The sequence below is a fragment of the Lepisosteus oculatus genome, chromosome 3 (assembly GCF_040954835.1).
Source record: "Lepisosteus oculatus isolate fLepOcu1 chromosome 3, fLepOcu1.hap2, whole genome shotgun sequence".
NCBI classification, from domain to species: domain Eukaryota; kingdom Metazoa; phylum Chordata; class Actinopteri; order Semionotiformes; family Lepisosteidae; genus Lepisosteus; species Lepisosteus oculatus.
Window position 1 is genome coordinate 48687179 of NC_090698.1, and position 25834 is coordinate 48713012.

The 25834-nt window shown below is 34.0% G+C and overlaps 1 protein-coding gene across 1 annotated transcript in view; it reads left to right on the forward strand.

The window, feature by feature from the left end:
• Nucleotides 1–25618, forward strand: part of ipo11 (importin 11) — a 262035-nt gene extending 236417 nt beyond the window's left edge. The window contains exon 30 of the mRNA XM_006626819.3: nucleotides 24296–25618. Within this exon, the coding sequence (XP_006626882.2) occupies nucleotides 24296–24460 (165 nt within the window). The 3' untranslated portion in view covers nucleotides 24461–25618. The remainder of the gene's footprint in view (nucleotides 1–24295) is intronic.
• The last annotated feature ends 216 nt before the right edge of the window (nucleotides 25619–25834 follow it).

Sequence of the window (25834 nt, forward strand, 5' to 3'; positions counted from 1 at the left end):
TGGTTTAAATTATATTGCCCATCTAAAGTGATTAATGTGGTCCCTGTAACAAGCAAGACCATCCAGTAATTATTAGAAATAAATTTCTTGTCTTTCCTACAGTACATTATATAAATCTGAAACTTGTGTGGTTTTTAGATCAATTCACATTGAGACCTTGCAACATAAAACAACCCTAAACTATGGCTTTTAATAAAATGTGTCTCCAGTTGACATTTTATTTATGTTTCTGGAATTTTAGCATCAAACCTTTGGCTTCACAGCTCTGCGTGGGTAAGAATGTATAATTTACATGGTAAAATGCCATGTTTTGCTGTAAGTCTTTCTGTTCATTTTTTTAAGTGGAATACTTTTTTCAGAAAGATCTTTTGAGATTAAACTTGATTGTGTTCATAGTCATTTTGAACGTAAATTAATGATTTAAAGATCTGAACACCTGTGTAATTATTCAAAATTAGCAGTGAAACATGAGCCAGGAGATGCAAATCAAAACAAAGTCAGAATATTTTTAACACTAAGCAAAGAAGTCCCTTCTTTACACAAAAGGTGGTGGGAGCCATGTTATCGAAGTTGATACCCTAGTTTCTTTCAGGTAATGGCTGAATGAGATCTTCTTATAACTTGCTGCAATCTACCAAACGAGCTACTGTAGATGGACCAAATTGACTCCTCTGTTTTGAATTATTCTTCCATTGTTATAGTCCAAAATGTCATTCATCTACTCATTTTCTAACCTTTTCATCTAGTTCTTGATTGTGGGAGTAACAGATGCAAGGCATCCCTGGATAAACTATCAGTATGTTTTTAGGACAGTGGGAGGAAACTGGGGCATGTGGGGAAAACCCATGCAAGCACGAGGAGAATGTATAAAACTCATAGTATCCCACGTCCGGAGTTGAACCTCGGATCCCAGCACTACTAGACAGCAATGCTAACCACTGCGCTAATATGCCAATAAATGTTTGAGTGAATCACTCACATTTCATTTAATATTTCGGAGTTTATTTTTAATATCAATATGTTGAAGCAAATATCTTGAGACAGGGTAAGCTTTACCTTGTGTTTTTCATTGAATGCAATTGGATAAGAAATACAGGTTTCACTGTGTTGTTAATGTTTATTTATTTGCAAATAAACCATAATATACAGAAGAAAGAATGTAGTACATCGGGTATACACAATTCATACTACAGTGTCCTGTCATTTTACAAGTCCTGCTACAAGTCATTTTATTGGGGTACAGAATCCTAAATATAAACATGAAGATAAATATGCTGTGCCCATCATTGCAGGCCAAATAAGGCACCTGGTAGATCTATAACTGTACAATGTGAATGAGCCTTGGTGTTTTAGAAAAAGTGGGAGAAAGGTACTCCAGCAGTATAACTCCAAACTGAAGGAAGTTAGAAACACTCAGGCTCAGAAGGCTAAAAGTACAATATTGCCAAGGCAATGTAAATTAGATGATGTGATTGCTTACGTGAGCATCCAACTAGTGTCAACTCAGAATGATTTTTAAGTACAATCATAAAATCTTCAATCCAGAAAAAATCCCCATAAAAAGTAATTAATTTCACCTATTTGACCCTAGCAATTATTCATCATGTGTGTATTGACACTATTATAGTATTATTTAATGGTGCAGCTACACTATTCTTTGATACCTGCAGAAATTACTAGCTATTGTCAAAGCAAAAAGACAGTTTTCACAACCTAGACTCATCTGGACTGTGCTGGAGGGTATAACTGTTAAACTGAACAGCGGAGAATCAATAAGCACAGTTAAAAGGGGAGGTAAGTCAGATTCTGGGGTCATTCTGATAAATATCCCTTGGCTGTGAAGACATAGATATACAGTACTGTATATTTTTCAGAAATGTGTAAATACATCCAGGATTTTTTTTGCAGTCCAGGGGTTAGCATGCATCTGTTGCCTGAATTTTTTAACCACTGTCAGTACTGTGTACTATATTATTAGGACCCTTCATAATTCGCATATGCATAGAATTAGCCTTCAGTTCCATCTGAAATCTCCACATGTTTTTGTCTGAAGACTCATTAAGTAATCATCACATCATGCAAGGGAGATAAACAATTACCCACTAGTGAAGGACAGCAGCTATTCTATAACATGTGCATTCAAATATTCATCTACATATTTGATACATATACATATTTATTACAAAGATATAGGGGATCTCTTTCAATAAAGCAGAAAAATGTAACTTTCCTTCTGGTCAAAAATAAAAGGCAGAAAAAAAGTCTGTACTTGAACAAATTCAAGTTTATGTTTTGCTGACAAGTAATTCAGTATGGAGTACCACTAGAGAAATGAGAAAGAAAATGCCTCAGTGAACAAAATCAGTTTGAGACTTAAAGGAATTTTTGGAGGATTTAGTTCACTGCTTGAAACTGAAAAAGAACACACTGTTAAAGGCAAGAATGAAACAAAGAAATCTGAGGCAAAACTCAGCTAAAACTTCACAGAATATAATATATTCATGCTTCCCATATGTTTGTGTTTAAATTAGAATACAACCATAAAGAGCATGGTGAATGTATACAGCTTGTGCAGTAGCCTCTCATTGTTAGAATGTTATTTTACTAGGCTCATCACATCTCAGTAATCATGGTGACATAATGCAATGGGTTACACTTTGCCATCTTTCCTTTTTTCCTCAGAGTTTCAGGTTTTGATCTCAAACATTCAATTTCACATCACTCTAATCTGATGAATCTTGTTTCTGCTTTTGCAGTGAAGTCTAGAAATTTTAGTTTATATTCATTTAAAAGAGACAGTCTTAGCACATTTTTTTTATTAGTGAAGAATCATTAAGGAGCAAAATCGAGTGACTATCAAAGCTTCTAATACAGAACAGTATGAACATATGTATTATTTCTTGAATTTATCCAGTAATGTGAGGTTAGAAGAGAATAAAAATAATTATTTTCCCAGCTTAGAATATTGTAACTTATCGTTTATTCAAGAAAGATTATGCATTTATTTTTTAAATACAAATATCTGTAGGTGGTTTGTTATACAACTGAACCATTTATGTCCCTGTAATGTAAATTGCTCAAAAAAAGTTTAGAACTGAGAATGTCCTTGCTGGCGCATTGCATATAGATAAATATTATAAAACCTATAGCCTTAAATCTGGACATGTGCTCTATCAAAATGTGTCAGATTTACTTGTATGTCATAAGACAATCCATAATAGTGTCACAGATTATAGATTGGCTATCTGACTGCGAATAAATCATTTGTAACTGTGTAAAGCAGGATTTTACTCCTTTACAATTTTCTTCAAGGTAGGGGAGGCAAAGATGTTCCTTACCTTAAATACAGGTCTTATTAAAAAAAACTGGCACAATGAAAAAATCCAGCCCAGAAATATGCTCTGATAAAATATGAAGTGACTGCAAAGAGCAGTGGTTAGTTTAATTAATTACAAAAATGAACTCTCCCTGTGGTCACTACAGCCTTTACTATACCAATAATAACAATTATAGCAATAATAATGTGTGTATTTGTTCTCCCAAAAGGGGAATTCATCAGAGTGTTAAGAACTGTACACAACCATTATATTTTTGCATTTGTGTGGAAAGTACCAATATAGAACATTGTCTCAAAAGCCTACAAAATGATTTACTTGCTTTTAATGAAGATGTTATGGTAGCCTTTTATTTTTGATACTCTAGGGATCCTCACAGAAGGTAATATTGCATTTTAAACAGCTACTTGTGTCTCCTAGTGGAGAGATTTTAACATTTACTTTATGAAGTTTTGCCCTAAAGGGGTTTCGACAGGAGTTACACACTAAATCATTAAGCGAATGTGATAAAAGGTACAGTTTGTCATTTTGTATCTTTCAGACAAGTTGGATTGTTTTTTTTATTTTTAATGCATCATGAAATTGTATAGAAAGAAGTTAATGTAATCAAATAAAGAGTCTGGCAGTCCAATCGTAAGTGTTCAAGATTGCCTTGCTGCATCCTGTCATAGCAGGTTATAAATTATTCATTGTAGCACTGTATATAAAACACTTAAAACGTGATGAAAAGATGACAGCAAGAGGCAGGTTTTTTATTAATGTTGGGTGTTTTGTGTATACGAGTATGCAATAAACACTGAAACACAGGTAAACACTGAACAAATAAAACATTTTAAGGGCTTTTGGAGTGGTTCAACAAGGAAAGGCACTTATTCCTAAAGCATCTTGACAGTTATGGTCCAAGAACTTCAGGTTTTACTCTGGGCTTCCTAATGAACTAGCAAATTGTGACCACAAATTCCCAGGCGGTGTTGCACAGTTTTGAGGACCTCAAAATCAGATGGGCTGTTGATGACCAGGGTGTCATCATAGTGTGCTTGGTGACTTGTTGGGTGCTCATGTGAGAAATGTATCGCTCTTGTGTTTGATTATAAGGCTGTCTGGGTTGTGGGATTCTGAATAAAAGTGGATGGCCCTGTCAGTCCTTGTTTAAATGGAAAAGTTCTCTTTGCATTTTTTTGGCCACAAAGATCATAGGAGAAAAATATTAGTTGATAGGGAAGAGTATTATCAGTATTTGTTAGATTTTTTAAATATTCTTAAGAGTATAGTGACTATCTTCCACATGTTTGTATCTGTTTTATTCTGCAAATGTTGTACGATTAGTATTCCACATTTGGCCACTGATTGAAATGTTCCATTTTAAAATTGTCTGTTTATAGAACTGGTTTGAGTGACAGCTAGTCACTGGCTCTGTCTGGTTCCGGTGTAAAATCGGTGACCATGTAACAAAACAGTAGATTTAAGTCATAGTTTGATGGTAGGTAGCCATTACACATGGTTTTCACATTTAAGATGTAATAGCAGGGAACAAATTCCGTGCCTAGTTACCCGATTCAACCCGGAATCTTCAATTATAACTCATTTTATATCACAAAGACTGGTTGAGAACCTTTTAGTGCCATTCATATTTGCTCCAGTGAGATCCACTCCATTTTCTTATTTATTCTTTGCTGTTTATCTATTTAAGAACAATTTCATATTGATACTTTTAACTATTAAAAATATGTTTCTTAAGTTCTCTTTAAGTTTTTTAGCTTACTTTGATTTATGCCCTGTTTGACATGCTTTGCTAAAAGCAACATGTCAATTTTGTGTTTCTGCTTGAGTCCTTATTAAAACGTATTTCTGTATTGTTGTAGCAGAGCATGTGTTAAGGAAGGCAAGTGGAAAACTGGAAACACTTTGGTAAAGCACTCTGCAATGATGTGTACAGTATCTGTCACTTATTTGTCACTTATTTAGTTGTTCACCTCATTTCTTGCATATGTTCTGAAGAAGGTTTTTCAGAAAATTTGTAGCAACAACAAGGCACTGTAACTGGAAACAATAAAAATATCAAACATTAGAGAAATCTAGATGTACAATTTAATTTAAACACAAAATAAGTCACATTCATTACATAACAGTAAAGTACATTTAACTGTAAAGACAATTCAACAGTTTTTGTTTTTATTAGTTATATTTTTAAAAGGAGACTAAATGTTATATTTGTCTAAGTAATGCTTCTGAAATAATAAGCACTGTTTAAAAATTAACTTTGCTAATGTGAAACAGACATATATGTGTGTCTTACAGGACATCTTTGAGGGTTATTGTGCGTTTTAAGAGCAAACTGCTATGAAGTGTGGGAATGAATATTAATTAGCTGTGTCCCACTGATGACTTGTAATAAGGCTGGAAAATCTTCCTCTGGCTGCTAACTTGAATTCTATTTAAACAGTTTTGCTTTTCACTGGTACAAAGTTGTGAGTAATAATTAGCATTAATTTCCTTAATTCAGCATTTTTGTTTTACTCTTATAACACCTTAATCCTAGAAAATGTTAATTCCTGGACACAAAAATGTATATAAATAAAGGTATTAGGTAAATACCGTGTATATTGTACAATGGTAGCTGCACTTTGTCATGGATTGTTTTATACTTGGCCAAGCATGTTCCCTGTGTTACACAGAATGGTAGATGTATTACTGTTAGAAACAATGCGTTTTGTAACGTTTCTAGTTAAATATTTGCATTTGCAATACACAATTTTACAAATATTCCTAGGGGGCATTTTGTCAACATTGGCTCAATTATTGAAGATGTTGTAACAAACAAATAAGTCCTGGATCCAGAGATGAAGCTGAACAGGTGAGCTTTATTGCATGCATGCAATCAAAATTGTTCAAAGATTATGGCTGCAAAGCACCAGTTTATGTAAGAAACATTTCTGACGCTACTATTACCATGGTAATGGGGGGAGACCCCCTGTGTTCGGACATTCTCAAGGCCTTGAACACTTTGACTGGTCTCATCCTCACTAAGGGAATCTCTACACACACGTGGAATCTCTTATCTGTTAATTCCCAAGCGCTGAAGCATGAAATATTTTGTACCAAAAGGAGTCTCTGTGCAGAAAGAAGTTAGTTAACCCTATTTTCACATCTCATATCTTTCTTCAAAGGCTATGCACTAAAGTTAATAAAAGAAAAATGTTTCTCCGAAAAATGAGTTTGATAATTAATTGAAAATAAATCTGTGCAATTGAACGTCTCTGAAATGACTAATATGGCAAAGCTTCGTGAGCTATCTTGTTTCCACTGAGAGATTCCCAGGTCTGAAATACATGCCTCTGGGGACTTCACACTGAACAGAGCAAAAATAATTTCTTGTCCTTTTAAAGGGATTTTGATTTTAATTGCCACACAGCAATGCCTTTGGGACCTTCTTAGCTGAACAAACTCTTATCCAATCTTGTGTCTTTTGCTTTAGCTGAAGCACTTCATTTTGTAATCTGAAGCAGAAAAAATCACTATGATTAGCTTTAAAATAGATATAATTTAATATTGTAGGGACTAGAATTGCTGTTTAAATTAAGGTTCAAAGTGAGTTTTTCCTCCATATATAGCATGTATGAAAGATATTCCCTTTAGTTAAGAATGTATCATAGTTTAGAAACAACAGGAGGTCATCGGGTCTATCTAGCCCATGTGTTGTACAATTGTGAGCATAACATCCCTTGATTTAAATTGGATGTTTTTAGCTACAGTATACTGTATATCCTAGTATTTTGTTTGCTTTTTTATTTTTTCCCTAATTTCTATAACATGTAAGTGATGTGCCAACATTAACATTTAAAGAGACTATGAGACTTCTATTTATTCGTTTATGAGGAAAATCTAAATACACCATATGCTGTGCCTTAAGTGTATAATTACTGTTGTTGCTTGTTCAAAGAACTCTGTGTAAGGTAATGGAAATGGTTTTAAGAACAATTGTGTGTACATGCAGTGCAGTGGAACAGCCCATATCCTGGCAAATCTTAATTTCTACCTTCAGTCCTTTAGAAGTTACTACATTTTCCAATTATATATAGTCATTATATATACATTTCATTTCATGTAAGAAGTCTTTCTTTAAAAATTCAAGTACATTTTCTTTTATTCTTAATGAGAGAATGGAGCTGAATGTTTTAGCTATAACCAGCAGTGGTAGAAGTCAAAATTCACTTCACAACAAACAAAATATTGATCACTTTGGTTAAATGTAATACTGGTTGTAAAAACTACTTTAAATTATGCAGAATAGTTCCATGAACAGCGAAAAATCCAAACACTCCAAGCTCTCAAGAATTGTGTTGGTGGGAGGCTCATAAGAGCAAAATATACAAAAAAACAGTTTATCATTTTAAAAGCAGTGCTATATACTGTAAGTAATGAATAATTCCTTTGAAGGTGAGTCAACTCAACAAGAATAGCCATAATATAATCTGTAATAAAGCCTGTGATTTGTATTATTTTCTGGTAATTAATTTAAATCATACATTATTCCATAACAGACCTAAAAAATGTTTGCTGGGATTTGCCATCATATCTAAGGTGAATCAAAATTGAATAAAAAGACTTGCCAACAGCAGTAATATATGGTCTGATTTAATAACAATAAAGTTTAGCAAAAGAGCCTGTTTGAGGCTGTGATTTTTTAGGGGTATTTGAGAAATGAGGTTATGGTAAGAAAGTAATGTGATTTTATCTCACAAATGTAGAATGGGGTACATTTGTGGAAAGGTGGTACACTGTGAACTATAAATTAAGCTTTAGATGAGATTTGTGATAAATATCCAATTTAAGAGCAGTATCAACAGTAAAACATGGTAAGAAATTCAGTTAAAAAATGACATGCTGTTTTTCAACCAGTACATTTTAGCAGAACCCCTAGCACATACTGTACTTTAAACATTTCTACTTTCTTAATCTGCCTTAGACCTCCACTATATGTTCATATAGCAAGCCAACTTCCACTTGTCCAAGACCTTCCAAATGAAGAAGGTTTGTTTGGGAAGAAAGTTAGTAATAGGGCCAATAATTCTTTGTGTTATATACAATATAGTCCTTTTGATCCCAAAGGATGCCCGAGTGCTTTAAAAATTGAAATGGGACCCTCCTGTGTGACAAGTTGCAGCCCTTAAGCAGCAACAGAACAACTGCTCATCAGATCAGGTGGAGAGGTGGAGGAGATTGTTTCACTGAGTTATGGGAGAAGATTAGGGAGGACATTAAAATTCGTCATGCAAAATGGAACTTGGAGTTAACAGCAGTACTCTTACAAACTGATCTAAAAAATGGAATCTCTATGAAGTTAAGACATCTATTTGACATTTTATCTGAAGGATGGTACCTCTTTCAGGATAGTGTTCCCAGCAATTCAGAAGCAGAAATGCTTTGGAAAATTATTCATTTCCATCATCTTTTTTTTTTCCGGCACTAAGTAAACTGACAAGTGAGAAGATAGACTTGATTTGTTTTGCTAGAATTTGTAAAGGATTGATAGGGTTATCCAGGAAACTTCAAGGTAGCACTGAGTGCATAAAAGTTTAATCTTCTATTGAAGAAGCATTTGATTCTCCAACATCAATTCTGCTGATGTTCAACCACATCAAGGTCAGCTTGAAAATCGAGGTTTCCTTGCAGAAGAGTATAGACGTTTGTGTAGACTGGAGCTCTTCAGTTTTTTTTATCTCGGCCTAAGGCTCTCTTTTTTAGGCAAAATATGCACCATACAATTCCATTCACTGACAAAGTTGAATAATTGTTGTTGAATTTTTCCCCCCAAAATATAGAACATTTTTTCCATTTCCAAGATTGTTCTAACTTACAAATATATCCTCTCACCTCATACTATTAGTGTGTGTTGGCTGATCTCTCTTAAACTATTCTTGTGCATTTATGCTGATTTTCAGGCACCAAATACAAGTAAGTTTTGTACTTTAAAGTTCATTAGAAAGCCAGCTCTATTATGCAGATATTACACTGGTTCATCTTTCATATTCCAATCATGTTTGAAAGTCCTGTCAGAACAAAAAAAGAAAGATGATTACAAAACATTACTGATCAGGTCTTCAAATTATGCATGTAAACTCACACCTTACTCCACTGATTAGCCCTGTATGAGTATAAAATTGTGCCATTTGTGAAACCTGAAGGCTGGAATGTTCACAAATCTCTGCATGCTTGTACTGAAGTGTTACTTCAAAATAAAAGAATGTCTATCCCTTCATCAAAGTATCCCTTCAAAAAGCATTGTGCAGTAAAATAATGATGGATGATGTCTTTGGATTTTGTGATTTGAAAAGGCCAGTACTCGGATACTATGCTTGGAGGTTATTGCTCCCATATCTCATAATTCATGATAATATGAACTATGAGATAAGGATTTGTTTTCTTGTTAATTTACTTGGATTATTTGCCATTTTGTTTGCATTTTAGGACCAGAAAGAAATACATTAAAGAGAGAATGAATGCTGAAATTATTTTATGCTGTCTTAGTGATTTCATTTTTTTTAAACATAAAGCATAATCTTTCATTGATAAATGTGTTAAACTGCTACTGTATATTTATGGAGGTAATTAGACATTTCCTATACTTTTGGTCACACTACTTTAATCTTTTTTGTATCTGTATACCACATAACCAGATGAATAACCAAACTAATTATTGGAACATGAAATGTATGGGTCTGCTTAATTCAAAGGGGTCATTTTTCAAACATGATTTCTCAACAGGGAACCTTTTGTGTTATTTTTTAAATGGAAACTATTACATACGTTCCAGAATTTTTTTCTGGAAAATTAAAAAATACCAGTTACAGTGTAGCATCTTAAAACTGTTTTCTTGTGACAGAATTCACTGTTATTGCAGAACATTAAATGTAAATGTAATGAAGGTGTATTCAAAGGGTGATGAAGTAAAAGATAGACCTGTCATTTTCAAAATAAATACTGAGAAATCTAATGACTTTGGGGACTATGGGAAATGTTGGGTAATTAACTCTAATAACAAGTTATTGCCCTCCTATGGAGTTCTATACACTTTTTCTCTGAACACCTAGACCCAACATAAAGTATGACCGATTGTGACGTATTGTACCTTAAAGTTGTTTAAGCTAAATTGTAATGGTAGTAAAGACTGGATAAAAATATGAGTGCAATCCCAACTGTTGATTTCCATATGGTTCCTGTACTAGAAAAAATAACACCGCATTTACAGTATATGTGAAATTCAGGAATCCAAGATGTTTTTCTTAATTTTTTTGTAGTGCCATTTAACTACTAACTCTATGGCAATATCCCAGGTTGGAAAGATCTCAGCCTATAATATAATGTGGAGCATTAGGAGAGGGACAGATATCACTGTTGGATGCCCCCCTCTCCCTCCATATATACATATATATTTACTGTATAAAGCACCTGCTTCTTCTTTTTTTTAGTCAATAACATTTTGAAAACCCCTAAACTGTATGAGTGTAGCTTAATTTAATCAAGGTAATAATAGTAAATGGTAAGTGTAATTCAACATTACTTGTTTTATATGTTCAGGTGGGTAGCTGCGTCAGCATGTGTAGGCTGCAAAGGAATAATAGGTTTATTCCATGCTGAAAAAAAGAAGAAAGAGAACACAACGACAGCCAAGAAGGCTCCACGGCCGAAACGTTGTGTTCTCTTTCTTCTTTTTTTCAGCATGGAATAAACCTATTACTTGTTTTATATGTGCTGTATATTGCATTGAAAATGTGTTTTTTACATTGAATTGCAAAGTATTACTGTCTACTTTTGTGAATACTCTAATTTCAGCTGTTGACCCCTTTTCAGTAGTTTTTCCACAACCCAGCACATACACTACTAGGTTTGACAGACAGAGTTAATTTTCGTAAATTTCCTTTCCTGGTTATTCGTAACTGATCATGTTTTTCCCCAAAGTTATTGCCGTTAAACTATCCAGTGTTTCAAAGTTGGGCTATTCACATATAATACCGTATTCCTACACACAAATCGGTTTGCTCATCACTTCTTTTTTTCCTTCTGTTTGTTTCTTTGAAAGTTATGTCAATTCTTTAAAGGATGCTTTTTAAAAAAAAATTCTAATGCTGTGAACAGAAGCATCTTTTCTTTTCAATTTTGTATTCAAGGCATTTTTATGTATTTTACTTTTAAGAAACCAAGTAACTTTAAAACTCTTAATTCTTCTCATTTTTCCAGTGTTAGACTATTCAGGAAATGACGATCATTACTGCTGTAAGGTTTAGAAAGATTGAAAGCTGTATTATGTATTATATTTAGACACACTCTTGTTAGTCAGTGAGAGAAAATCAATGCACTCTAAAATAGAAAGCCTGCTGAGTGTAATACATTCATAATTAACTATAATTGGAAATGTATGAAACTGTATTTTAAAAAAATCCACTTATTTTAGTACTGATGCAACCCCAAGATAATTAATTGCTCAAGAAACAAATCTTAAGCCCAGTTAGTGCAGTGTAATCAGTAAGAGTCAGAGGCACCTGTTGTCCATCAAATATTCAATAATATTCAAGATGACGGACAAATACCGACAAGCAATAAATCATGATGTAGTGATAAATAAATATTCATAATTCAGTGTTTAAGATGATTGGGATTTTGGATTAATTACTTCTAGTATTTTTTTCTTATAGTTTTGTAATCTGTTGTATAATTGACAATACTTTTTTAAACAATTTTTCAAAAACATTTTTTGCTAGTAGTTACATTCACAGAATATCTTAATGACTTAATATGATATGCACTGTCTTGCCGTGTTATCCAAGAACATGGAGAGGAGGCCATTTGGTTGCATATAGCCTATTTGGTAGTTGTTAATTTATTCAGCAATTTTCTTAAAAGAAGCCAAGGTATGAGCGTCAACATTACTGTATGTCTGGTTAGCTTGTTCCATATCCCCAGAAATCTCTGCCTCCTCTTCTCAGTTTTAAATGCAGTTTCTCATAGTTTCTACAGTACTTACCTTTTGCCATATGTTTCATTTTTTAATCTGAAATTTCAGGCCATATTTGCAGTACCTGCCAGCTACTGTCCATATTTTTCTTATTAAGGGGGAGGTGACTAAATATACTGTATACTGAGAGTTATTAAAAGTACAACAAAATTGTTGGTTCCAATGTAGTACAATTTTAAATACGTCTCGATAATATAGTAGTTATGCAGGTGTCATGCCTCCTTCTTCTGTCCTTTTTACTGTTTACTTCTGATCTGGTACTATATATACACAAAGAGCTACAGTGCCCTCCAGAATTACTGGCATCCTTGGTAAAGATGGGCAAAAAAGGCTATGAAAAAATGTTTTTGTTTTTCATCAGCTTGATCTTACACTGAAAATATGAGAGAAATCTGACCTTTCAGTGAGGTAAAATTATTCAAAGAAAAAATATCAGACTAGGATACTGGGATGGCCACTGCAAAAGCTTGATTCTGTCAGTGAACCATTTCTTTGTGGATTTGAAGGTATGCTTCGGATCATTGTCCTGCTGGAAGATCCATCCGCGACCCAGTCCTAGCCTCCTGGCAGAGGCAGCCCGATTTTGATCTAAAATCTCCTGGTATTGGATGGAGTCCATGATGTAATATATCCATATATTCCAAGGGCTTTTGGAAGAAAAACAGCCCCACACCATCACAGATCCACTACCATGTGGGGATGAGATTCTTTTGTGCATGACCTTGACACTTTTTAGTCCAAATCCACCTCTGGTGTTTGTTGCCAGAAAGCTCTATTTTTTGTCTCATCTGACTATAGAACCTGGTTCCAATCAAAGTTCCAGTGATGTTGAGTGATCACTCCAGGTGCTTACCTTTGTGGTTTGATGACAGCAGAGGCTTTCTTCTGGTAAGCCTTCCAAACTAGTTTGTTGTCATGGAAGTGGCGTCTAATTGTAGTTTTGTAGACCTGATGGCCCTAGGATGCAACCAACTCCTGCAATTGTCCAGCTGTGAACGTTGGAGAAAGTTTTGCCTCTTGAACCATCTTCCTCACTGTGCGTGGGGGCAAAATACACTTGCGTCCACTTCCAGGCAGTTTCATCACAGCTCCAGTTGTTTGAAACTTCTTAATTATTGCCCTAATAGTGGAGATGGGTATTTCCAGGTGTGAAGCTATTTTTTATACCCCTGATATTTATACCCCAGTGAAACAGGAAGTCATGGATGACCACTTAAGAGTTCCTAAAGACTCAGGTGTGCTTAAAAAAGGTAAAATATGAATGGGAATATATGTCAATTAGATTTTGTTCATAGGAATTTCTAGGGGTGCCAATAATTGTGAAATATGTTTTTGAGAAAAATGTTTATTTTTTATAATGTTTATAATTTTACCTCACTGAAAGGTCAGATTTCTCTCATATTTAGTGTAAGATCAAGCTGATGAACAACTAAGACATTTTTTCATAGCCTTTTTTTGCTCATCTTTACCAAGGGTGCCAATAATTCTGGAGGGCACTGTATGTGTAAAATTTTGGCTGTGCTTTCCTCTTGTCATACAGTAAGTACCTTTTCTGTTTTGATTGTGAGCTTTTCATTTCAAGGTCAACATCCTCTATTCGTACTCAACAGAAGTCTTGGCCCTGATGATTATGCTATTCCTTTTTTTTTAAATACGAACATGAGATACTGATACAAAATCACTTCACATAGAAATGTTAATGAGTGCATGCTTCGGATGTTGCATCAGCCTTGCAATAGTGTGAAAGCTCTGTGCAAATAATACTTTGCCCTGATCTCAAGATTAATAATTGGCACTAAGATACTTCTCCTTAATGCTTTGTTCTTTGATCAAAATCTCCCCCCCCCATGTTTTCTGCTACATGCTCATAATGCTCCTGGATTTTCTATTGTATGTTTAATACTGCTATATCAAAACCTAATACTTTGTTTAAATACTAATTTTATCAATTTAAAATTTGAATTTAAAGTATGAATATGCGTGGTTTAACACTTATTAATGTTGGGTTCATTGCACACATGTTGTTGAAAATGAGAATTATCCAGACTGCTGTTCTGAGAATTGGAACAACAAAAAAATTAGGAAGACCTGAACAGAATCCTGTACCCAGATGGCTTGGCTGTAAGAGCCAAAGAGGTTGTGCATTCAAAGGCAAATCAAGAAGCAACTTACTCAGTTTAAAATGTGGTAAACAAACAACAAATCAAAAAGACCTGTTTACATTAGACATCACGTGAAAACAGTTAAGTAAAATACGTATTTTTGCATTTAGTTTCCTTGATGTTCTGACTGACATAATGAGCTATGTTCTTGTTCTTATAAAATTAATCTCTGTATGTTTTAAATGTTGCATACATTGTGTATTATGCAAACTGAAAGGCATATTCTGCATATGTGCAAACAGTCTGTGACTGTAACACTCTGTAAATAACTATTTATCCCATTATATTGTTGAATGTCAGCATATAATTGAATGCAAAACAAAATTCCAGTAAGGCTTTAAAATTTAAGCTGTTAAACATGGCCTGTGTTTCCTGTTGATACACAGCTACTCATCAACTGGAATTTGATTAATCCAGACCACAAACTATTGATTGATCTGAGATGATAATATAAAACAGCACTGTTTTATGTATTCAATTTACTACAAAATACCCTGTTGAGACAGCTGGTCATTATCTTCTGCCTATAGTGTTGTTTGGTTTAAACTTTAATTTCTCAGTAGTACAGCTGCTAAAAGTTTAGCATACTACATTTTTTTGTTTTCTTTACCAGTACATAATCAGTGTTGATCACCCTGTATGTGTTGACCGAAAGTCACTAATGTATCAGTAAATTGGCAGAATTGTTATTTGAAGATAGGCTTTACGTTTTGATATGACCATTTCAACTCAAAGATTGTCCATGATAAATAACATTCCAGTATTTATTTAAAGAAAGATTTTAATTATTACTTTGTGTGCATATTCAGGAGAGTTAGGAACATTTTTTTTTAATAGAATAGTGTTCCCTGTACAATTAGTAAAAAATAATGTTTTATAAAATAGAGAAGCTGCTTAATTTCTAACTATGAATAGTCAGTTCTCAGAATGTCATCTTGGATCAGAATTTCGGAGCCATAAGCTGATTTTGGATGTGAGCTGCTTCCTTTTCTTCCTTGTCTTCAGTTTAACTATCCAGCTTGTGTTTTTATTCTTGTACAAAAGGTTTTCCATGTACTCTACCATATTACTTTAAAGTTTTCATTTTAAATTTTTTTGTGATTATTGTGATATTATTATGGATTATACATGCCATAATAATATTTAGTGAACCAGGCAGTTATACCACAGGCAAATACAACTAGCAAACAGTTATGAACCTTACATTTCTCCCCCTTAATATTCTTACCAGCTATGATTAGATGTGTGTGTACCACCGATTTAGCATGGGTGAGATGGATTATATGTTTGGTTTTAATATATATGGGTTGAATGTTGACATTTCATATGCTATCATATTCATATTTCTTTGTGCTGCCATGATTGTTACTTTGAATTTACATATCAGTGATTTTAACTGCAAATGTAGAATAGTTTTTCAGTTTTCTCCATGAGGTTTACTCAGAAAAGGTTAAGGAGACATGTGGAATAATAAGTGTATAAAAGAATACTAATCCTGTACACAGTGTGTATCTCTTTAAAGATTATATCAAGTTGGAAAGAAGAAAATGAAGGTTTCTGATAGTGCTCTTTATTAGCAGGACACAAATGTAGTGGCTTGAATTGCTCTTAATTTTTTTAATGAATTGTTTCATAAACTTTCAGAAATGCTTTACTATTGGTAAGTAGAGGAGAAATTAAATAGAGTAATAGTGTAAGCATATATTTCTTTTAAAAAAACAACTATAATTTCTCACTTCTGGTCCTGGATGAAGTGGATTTAACTCAGTACATGCAGTAGAGTGATATATTTCATTATAATGGCTGTATCCCTCCTTGGACAATCCTGGCTCCTGGCTGAATATTTTTCTGGTGCCATCTTTATCTCTTCTGACACTTATTTTTCGATTTTATGTTCATGGGTCAGGCTAACTCATAGGTCAATTCTAATGTTCCCTTGTTATCACATGGATATGACAGCAATCTCAACAACATAACTGTTTACTCCAGCTGTGCAATTACTGTACACCCCACTTGCCAGAGGGGTATAATTCATACCATTACAGAAGAGGATAAAATATAACCACTGCCTTCAACCAAAAAGTTATGTCATGAGAACATTTTCATAAATACTGTATGAAGTTGAACATGCATGTAGTCTTTTAACAGTTAATTTAAATATTATCTGGTATTTGTCTTTAATGGATAGAAATTGGTTCCTTTTTTTCATTTGGCATTAGTTCCATGTTCTCTGTTGATATACAATAAGTTAATTGTCCATCTTGTCCCTCAGCCTTCATATTTTGTAAATACTTAGGGTCTCTCAAATGTCAACACTACTTCACTATAATGCACTCCACATTTTCCTAATTTCATTCCTATGAAATTAGTGTGTACTGTAGGCACAGTACTTGTACAAGTCTGGCATGTCGTTCCTTCTGCATGGGAATCAGGACTGCAGGCTTAGCTCATCCTTATGCATTATGATTAGTTCAGTAAAGCTAAGCCTGTGAGTGAGACACACGACTAGTTTTTGGAATTAAATAAATTAGCAAAACGCCTGCAAAATTAATGTAGACCAATTTTACCTCATTATATCTAAATCTATGCAGTATTTAAATAGTCATTTGCAAAGGTTAACAGAGTCTGCCTTGTTAAAGCTGGTTTGCAACGAGGCTTTAAAATGAGAAAAGAGCTTGGAATCTGCTGGTTGATAAATATTTTCAGATTAGATATCAGTTACAGAAACTCAGAATGTTTCTAAGAATTGCACCCATGTTCACATTTACAGTATATTAACTGAATTTGGCAGTTTGAGAAACTTGAATAAACAATCCAAAATGTTAGTGTTATACATTTTCTGAAGAAATATTCCACTTTTAGTCAGCAGCAATTCTGTACATTCCCTCTACTGTACCAGCTGTGTCTCTGAAAAGGGGTGCAGTACATACACCTGTCACAGAGTAAAGCTCTTCCTCAAGATTCCCTGGGAGACATGCCTGTGCAGGCATTATTGTAGGTGATGGTCTAAAAGGGCTTTCACATTTTTAACTTGGTTTTATTTAAATCTGAGATTTTCTTTTATCTTTTTTTTTTTTTCAAAAAGATCTTGTGCGAAAAGATCTTTTGTTTCCATAAACCCTACGATCCATTTGAAGCATACCATGACCCTTGTTTGGAACTACTGGGGCTCTGAGCCCATCTGGACCCTACATTTGCTCAGATCTCAGATACAACATTGAGCAAAGCCAGAAGTGCCATCTGTGAACTAAATTATTTTGCATTCGGTTTTTAATTGAGCAGGAATAATGCAGGAACCTGTACATAAAGTCACATTTTATCCCAAGTAAAAAGTATATTTGGATGATTTTATTACTGCAACACCTACAGTATAATTAAGGCCCTACACAATTTTCATTTTAATCTGATTGATTTAACCTGACCTCAGGATGTCAATCAAACCACTCCAGTGAAACTGATGTGCAGAATGATTTAATGATATGCACATCAACCACTGGCTAATTATAAAATATCACCCAATAATTAGGAACAATTAAAGCTGTTCTACAGCTGATGCACAAGCTAAATTTCAAATAAATGATATTTAGTTGGTCACATATTTTAATGACTAGAGAAAATCATAGAAAAAAGTCTGGAACATGGAAAGTTTCTGTTTGACATTGGTGTTTGTCTGTCACATTGTTCTGGACAACACTGAAATTTAAAAATAAAACTCATCAATCATTATTACATTGTACCAAACATCATTACGCCAAACAGTATTCATTCCTAAGAGACGCACTGCATTTATTCTGTAATACAAAAGGTATTTGTCAGTGCTCTGTACATTGTCATAAAATTACAGCTGTGTCCGATCCCCAGCCTTACAGTGCATTTCATTACAAATACAAGTAAACTTTTTAACCATGTCAGATGAACAGCAAAGGCTAGTTTTGAGGCACTGAAGGATTTCACTGACATGTAGACTACCAAGGGTATTAGAAACGTACAGTGTATGGTTTAGTATTATAGAATTTGTATAGAAATCACCTATTTGGGTTTGTTTTCTGTAGAAACTTTTATAACTTTCAGTTTCATGTTTTTATTAATACTTTCTTTTCTTCCCACTAAGGTATTAAGAGAAATACCTGCCTGTCAACATTTCAGTGTGTAACATTAGTACAGTAGTAACAGTTGTCTATGAAACACTACAGACGTTGGTGAAAAATGTCAAATTATTATATATAATATATAAAAATCAAGTTTTTCCACCTTGTTTCTTCCAAAATGATTTGCAAAATGATTTGTGCTGTAATCTTACTGGATTTTTTTGTGTTAGTTTATGCTTCAAAATTTGGGATCATATTTCTTCAGTATATTCATGCAATTGCTTTTTTAACTTTATACAAATAGTTGCTATACCATAGGTATGCAATCAGTAATAGCACTAGCCTGATTATGCATTGCATTGTTATATAACACATTGTCATGTAGTTTATAACCAAGAACAGATTACCTGCACAAACAGCACGAATTTATTTACAATGGCCAAGAAGAAAGACTGACACATAGGATGTTGTGGCATAATATGAGAAAATCAAACAAAGATTTAAGGATGTGTTTTGGATAAAATACAAGCTACAAACGTCCTTACAGTACGAATCTGTGTTCAAAGCCCACTTTAAACTGCATTTGATAATGGAGAAAATTATACATAGGCAGATCTTGTTCAGTGTAAAAATGCTTTTGAACCGTGGTGGTGGAATGCAACATTTTCCGAGATTAAATGACACATGAGAGTGTCCTGAAAAGAATAAACAGAAGTAAGTTTTTTTTCCCTACTGTATTATGTTTGTGAACAAGGGGGAAAAAAATCCAACAACCAGTTAAACTGTTTGCTGTGATGCGGAGCAGTTATTTATTGTCATGTTTTATTGATTTTATTTGTGGGCTCTGGTTTGGAATTTGCAGTCCTTTCAGTTACTTGTAGAGAACACATATTAAATCCCCATTTCTGTATATCAAGCAGTGTTTTGTTTGTTTACTGCATAAAAGGAAGTAGTACTTAAGTGTGTCATTTCTTCACTTGTTTCAAATGCAAAGACAGTGATGATCACAAGTCCTATTCTGTTTCTTTGACCAAGACTGCAGTACCGCTGCTTTTAATGCTGAAACTTAATTACCACTATCTTACGTACAGGTACCAGTAATTTATATAATAATACAAATTATCTACTTTTAGGGCTTCAGGGAAGCTTAATAGAGAGATTGGAATGTGCTGATGGCTTTGAGACTATCTGCACAGCTAAAAGCACACACTAAACTTCAAAGGTACAAATACCATTCATGTCCTACTCTAGCAGCACGTTGAAAACAAAAAGACTGTAAAATGTGAAACTTGTACAAGAGGTGGAGCGACATCACCTGCCTTTAATCTTCCATACGCCTGATTTTCTCTAGTCACCGGTAGTGTGTGACTTTACTGTTTGCTGTTCTAAATGACCTGGCTCTGGTCTCCTGCACTTTAGCTTTTTCCACTCTTGGGTCTCCCATGGTCAGTTCTCTCATACTTTAATCCTGCGACTAACTCGTCACATTCTCTCTTAGATCACTAACTTGCTTCTCTAGGCTAAGAAGCATTCGGATTCATACCAACTCTCTCCACGGCGCCTAGCTGTCTCTCTTCACTAACACTCTTTACTCTCTCATTTGTCCACATTCTCTCTCTAACTCTCCAAGCTGATCCTGTTTGGACAGGGATGCTTCTTTATATCAAACTCTAGAGTCCCTGACACACCAATAGATGATTTGCTTTGCTTTTCTTCTGTCGGAGAATGCTGTCCATCTGCAGCTCCTAAGGCAAAGGGTGTATCTGGGACTCGACTTGTGCTGTCCTAGACTCCAGCCTTCTTGTCTGTGGGGAGACAATACAATGCTACTTTGCCAAGAAATGCCTTGTAAGGCCTGGTTAAGTAAGATAACCCTGTTCTTGGGAGTGCACGTCTTCTCCATTGAGTCTGGCAAAAAAGCTACATGTAGTCCTGCCTGTGATGTCTTTCAGTATCTTCAGGCCTTTTGCTTGCTGTTCTACAGGTTCTAGTTCAAGTTCTTCAGGCCTAGCCTAAGAACTAGCCTAACTAGCCCAAGCTGGCTCTAGCAAGAACTCCTGTATGTGAAGCCCTCACCTTCTCTCCTTCTGAATCCCTTTCTTCCCAACTGGTCCCATAAACTACTTGATGACCCTTATAGGAGTGGTTGATTCCATACTAAGCTTGTCCTGACAGCTCATTTCCTCACATGGAATTTTACTTACCCCAAGAGCTCAAGACCCAGTCAGGCTAAATGTCAACAGTGTTTCTCAATTAATTGGTCACTACTATACAGGCCCCTCAGTTGGGTCTGGGTTTTGAGTCGCGGTGGTAGTGTGCTCACACAGCTACCTCTTACTATATCACAGTGGTGAAACTCAACTCAACAGTGGTGAAATTCAACATGAAAATATCTTGATTACAGAATCATGGAAATGTGGAGGAACTTTAGCAAACACTAAAGGAGGGCTCAATAATAACTTAATAATATGAACGTAATATAAATGAATATTTGTAATGCATGACAACAGTTATTCTAGTAATTTTTAAAATGTTATATATGATTCCTTCTGTGGTCATATTGCAGTATTTTTGGATTTATTGTAACAAGGTTATCCATGTTTGAGGCAAACATAGTTTTATATTTCAGTAACCTTTTACAACACTTTGTTTAATTCCTTTTATCTCCTTACAATGCTTATGATATATCTACCACTCACTCTGTGTAATCCTTGTATAATATAATTTTAATATTTACAACTACTTAAATTTGCTACTACTCCAACTATTTAAATATAGTGTTACTATTCACTTTTTACTATTTAAACTTTTCTTTTGAGGCTGGATAAGGCGATTAGTCGATTTATCTTCTATCACAGTTTTATAAGTCTGGATTATTGTTGAGTCCAGTATTTTTCCCTACAGACAACAATCCATTTTATCAGCTTTGAAGTATGGCTGCCAACACTTTACTTTTGTCTCTTCACAGAATCGTACCTTTAGAACTGTAGGATCCCAGCATATTGACAAAAGTCTTTTTATTTGTGTTTCTCTGAGAGCTTTTTTTTTTGTTATAGCTCCCAAAGGAAAAGCATAAGTGCCCCACACATCCACATCTTTCCTTCAGTGTTAATGTTGCAATAGCAGTACATCTGTCCTTTATCTGCCTGATAATCTGGTAGTTGATGCCATTTTTAATTGTTACCTGATCTCTTTAATTGATTATCACTCTTGAAAATGGCCTGAGACTTATTCAATTTTATTACATTTAAGACTGTAAAATTGAAAAGTATTCATTGAGATGTACACATATGTATTGGAAACCAGTAGTTTAAATTATTTTAAGTCACAAAAACAGTAGCTCTCAGTTGTGGTGTTTACTAAAACTTAAATACTACTTACAAGTGTTATCACTCTTAAAAAAGTGGTTTCACAATATTCATTATACCTTTTTAACAGATAACCTAGTTTCAGATGTAGGATGCTCATATTTGAATCAGCACTTACTACTATTATCATTATTTTTAATAATTTTAGTAATTCACTGCTTATTCTGTAAAATATGTTCTTCCTTTGAGTAAATAACCAGAAAACAAATATCCTATCCCCAGACCAAGTAATTAGTACTTGTAAAGACTAATGTGTTTTCAAATAAGTGAAAGTTTATGCTGTATGTTCACAAGGGAGTGAACTGCAATACCTCATTCAGCATGTCTTGGCAATCAATAAAGCAGACCTGGGGTTAACATTATAGACAAGCTGTCAGTTCTGTTTGTCCTTTTCCCTTCTTTAAGAGACATGGGATTTATGGAAATATGTTACAGAGTAAATCAAGCTTTGTTCACTCATACAGTATGACTGTATAACAGGTATGTTGCAGATTTTAAGCCACAGTATCTACTGGTGTTTACAGAACATAAGGAAGGTTGCAAACAAGAGCAGTCCATCTAGCCCTTATGTTAGTAGCCGGTTGCATCAAGGATCATATCGTGCTGTTTCTTGAAAGAAGCAAGGCATTGAGCTTCAACTACAAGGCTGAGTAGTTTGTTCAGTACTCCCACATCCCTTTGCGTGAAGAAGTGCCTCTGGTTCTCAGATAATAATGCACATCCATTTAGTGTCCAGCAGTGACCTCTGGTTTATTTTTCAGCATTGATAACTGTATTGTGTTGACTTTGTCAGAACCTTTGAGATTTTGAATACTTGATTAATGTCCCTTCACAATCTTCTCAGTTCAAAACTAAAAAAGCTTACCTGTCTTAGCTTGTATGTCCGAGTGACAAAATCGTACAACATCTTACTGGATTCTAAATGAAGTCTTACTCTTGCAGTGTCCAGTTTTAACACAAAATCCCTTGATTTAAATCCCTCGCTTTTAGCAACATGCCCTATTTCATGATGAGCGTTTCATCCACCAGGAATTTGTCTTTTGTCTTGAATATATATCTTAAATTTTTTTTTAATTTAACTTTGCTTCTGTGTTTTTTGCTAATCCTCCTTATGTGATATCATCTGCAGAGTTGATTAGTTTATGAACTATATTAGAATCTAGATCACTGATATAAATTTACAAGAGCAGTGGACAGATCCCTGTGGTTCTCTGGTAATTACATTCCCTAACTTGATCATTCTCTTCTAAATCTGTTTTTTGTGTGTGGACTGGTTTAAAGAGTTATTCTTCTTCTGTATATTGAATTCATTATCTTTAAAATAGGATCCGCAGATACATCTTGGGGCTTTTAAGTGTTTTAACTTGCAGAGGCACTCTTAATTTAATGCACAGGATGAACCTTTTACAGTACTTCTGTTTTCATCTGTTTAAAACTTGAGGGTTTTGGCTTACTGTATACTATGTTGGCCAGGACTTTTGACACGTCCAGGACCCCCTGTTAAATACTGTTAAAAAATTTCTCTGCCACGGAACAATGTTAATTAAAACATTTTCGAACTTCCTATAGTATCAGTTTATAATTTTTATGTTGAATCCCCCCTTCAGAATTGTTAATTATGAATTCTGGCCTTTCTAGTTATTCTTAAAGCACCTTTATTTTGCAAGAAGTTTCTCCTAAATGTATCTAAATTATTTTCATTTACCTTTACAGATGCACACAAATATTTTATAGCATATATACCATGACAAAATGTTCTATATCACCAATCACTGGTGCCTGTTCTGTGCACCTGGTGTAATCATATGTAGTGAGCATTAAAACATTATAGAGTGAAATTTGCAATTCCTTAATGAGTCAACTTTTAATAATGCAAGAGTAACATTGGATCTTTAATAAATACATTTGATCACTGCCTAGTTTTGTATGATCTCTCTTAATGCATGAAACAACTACAGTACTGCCTTAATTATAGGTTAGATGCATGCTGTCAGTGTTTCTTAGTGACAGTGTGAATTTTGTGAATAATTGAAATTCCTTAATTACTGAAGCATTGTTATTTTTCCCAGATGACCACTTAATTAACACTTTGTCATTAAACACAATTGTAGTCCACATTCCATTCTGTATTTGTGGAATTGTCTCCCCCATATATGACAGTATATCTGAGGTTTAATCTTTTTATACTTATTATACTTATTACTGTGTTTTGTGAGTGATGTCTATACTGTATACAACATTAACTTGTACGTTTTCTGTGTATGTGTTCTCTAAGTATGTGTGTAAAAGTATGTGAATTGTGCTAATTACTATTATATCTGCTCCTCAGCTTGCCTTGGAAGACCCAGTCCACAGTGTGTCACTACAGCAATTTGTGTATGAAAAGCTAAAAGCTCAACAGTTACTGATGGGAGACCAGAACTTCCAAGCTCTAATGGAAACTGTGGACACAGAGATAGTCCGACAGCTTCAGGAATTCCTGCAAGGCCTGTAAAGATGGATATGTTGAAAACTGTGCTAATATTTTATGGCTGAACATTACCAGAGCTCATATGTTTAAATGTTCATCTTGCTTCCTTGTGTATTAATATAAGGCATAAAGAGACAATTAAATATGAGATAACATAACAAACGAATGGAAATAATGAAGATATCTGGAAATAATGAAGACAAAGCAGGAACTTTGGACTGTTTGAATTGAGAAACAAGTTTGTTGAAGTTTGAGTTTTGAAAAAAGCTGGACCAGGCAGTGTTTACATATGTATTAATAACAGACTATAAATGTAATTTTGTATTTATGTAAAGAATGGATTTTCTGCATGTTAGGATATTGCTATCAGCAAAATGACTTAACTACTGAAATCAAAGAGTTCTTGGAGACACTTTGCATCATAAGTATATTAATGAAAAATGCTTTGTATATGCTTAGCGTTGATCATTTCACTTTTAGTATGTTTAATAAAAGCAAACTTCATTCAGATGCATCTTAGCTCCTATATTGGTTTTCTTAGTGATTTATTGGAGCACTAAAACCAAAAAATGACTCTTATAAGTTAGTTTTAGAAGGGTTGACAAACAACATATGTTGTCATTATAGAAGTAGAAGGGAATGATTTGATAAAAGTGATTTATTTTGTTTGACTTAAAAATAGTGTTTCTGTATAAAAATACTTGGTAATCTCACTAAACTAGATGTATATTCACTGTGATTGAAATAAGTAGCAGGTATGAAAAATATATCAACTGAAAAGGCCTTATGTTATCAGCCTTACTTATTTTGAAACCTTTGAGTTGTTTTTTTTGTTTTAAATAAGCTTGTTATTGTACTGATATTTTGTTTCAAGATGATGAGCAATCAATTTTTTAAAAATGCATTACTTATAAAATCCAGTATTTGTTTAAACAAGATCATTAAAAATACAAACATTTAATCATTCAGGCAGTTTAAATCAATAAAGTATAGTACATGGCTGAAAACCTAAACGTGTTTTGTTGTTTTAATGAATTTTAAAATGTACACCACACACTTTAAGGGAAAAAGGTTACTGCATGTATAATCCAAATAAAGGTACTGATTTCACTTGTATAAGTAACCTTGTAGTTTATTCCAAAATACATAAGGAATAAAATCATGAGTAAAAATTGAAACAAAGGCAAGAAATCTGGTCTGTTTATTTTATTGTCATACTTGCAGTGCTATTTTTTATTTTCCCATGGCATTTTTCATCTTGTCTTTAGCAGCATATTTTTTTAAATGAAAGTCATCAGATCTTTCTAGTTCAAAATTACAATTTTTCATCTGAATATTTTTGCTGACAGCATGCTTGATGTTGATGTTTGTAAGTGCTGTATGTCCAGTTTCCATTTC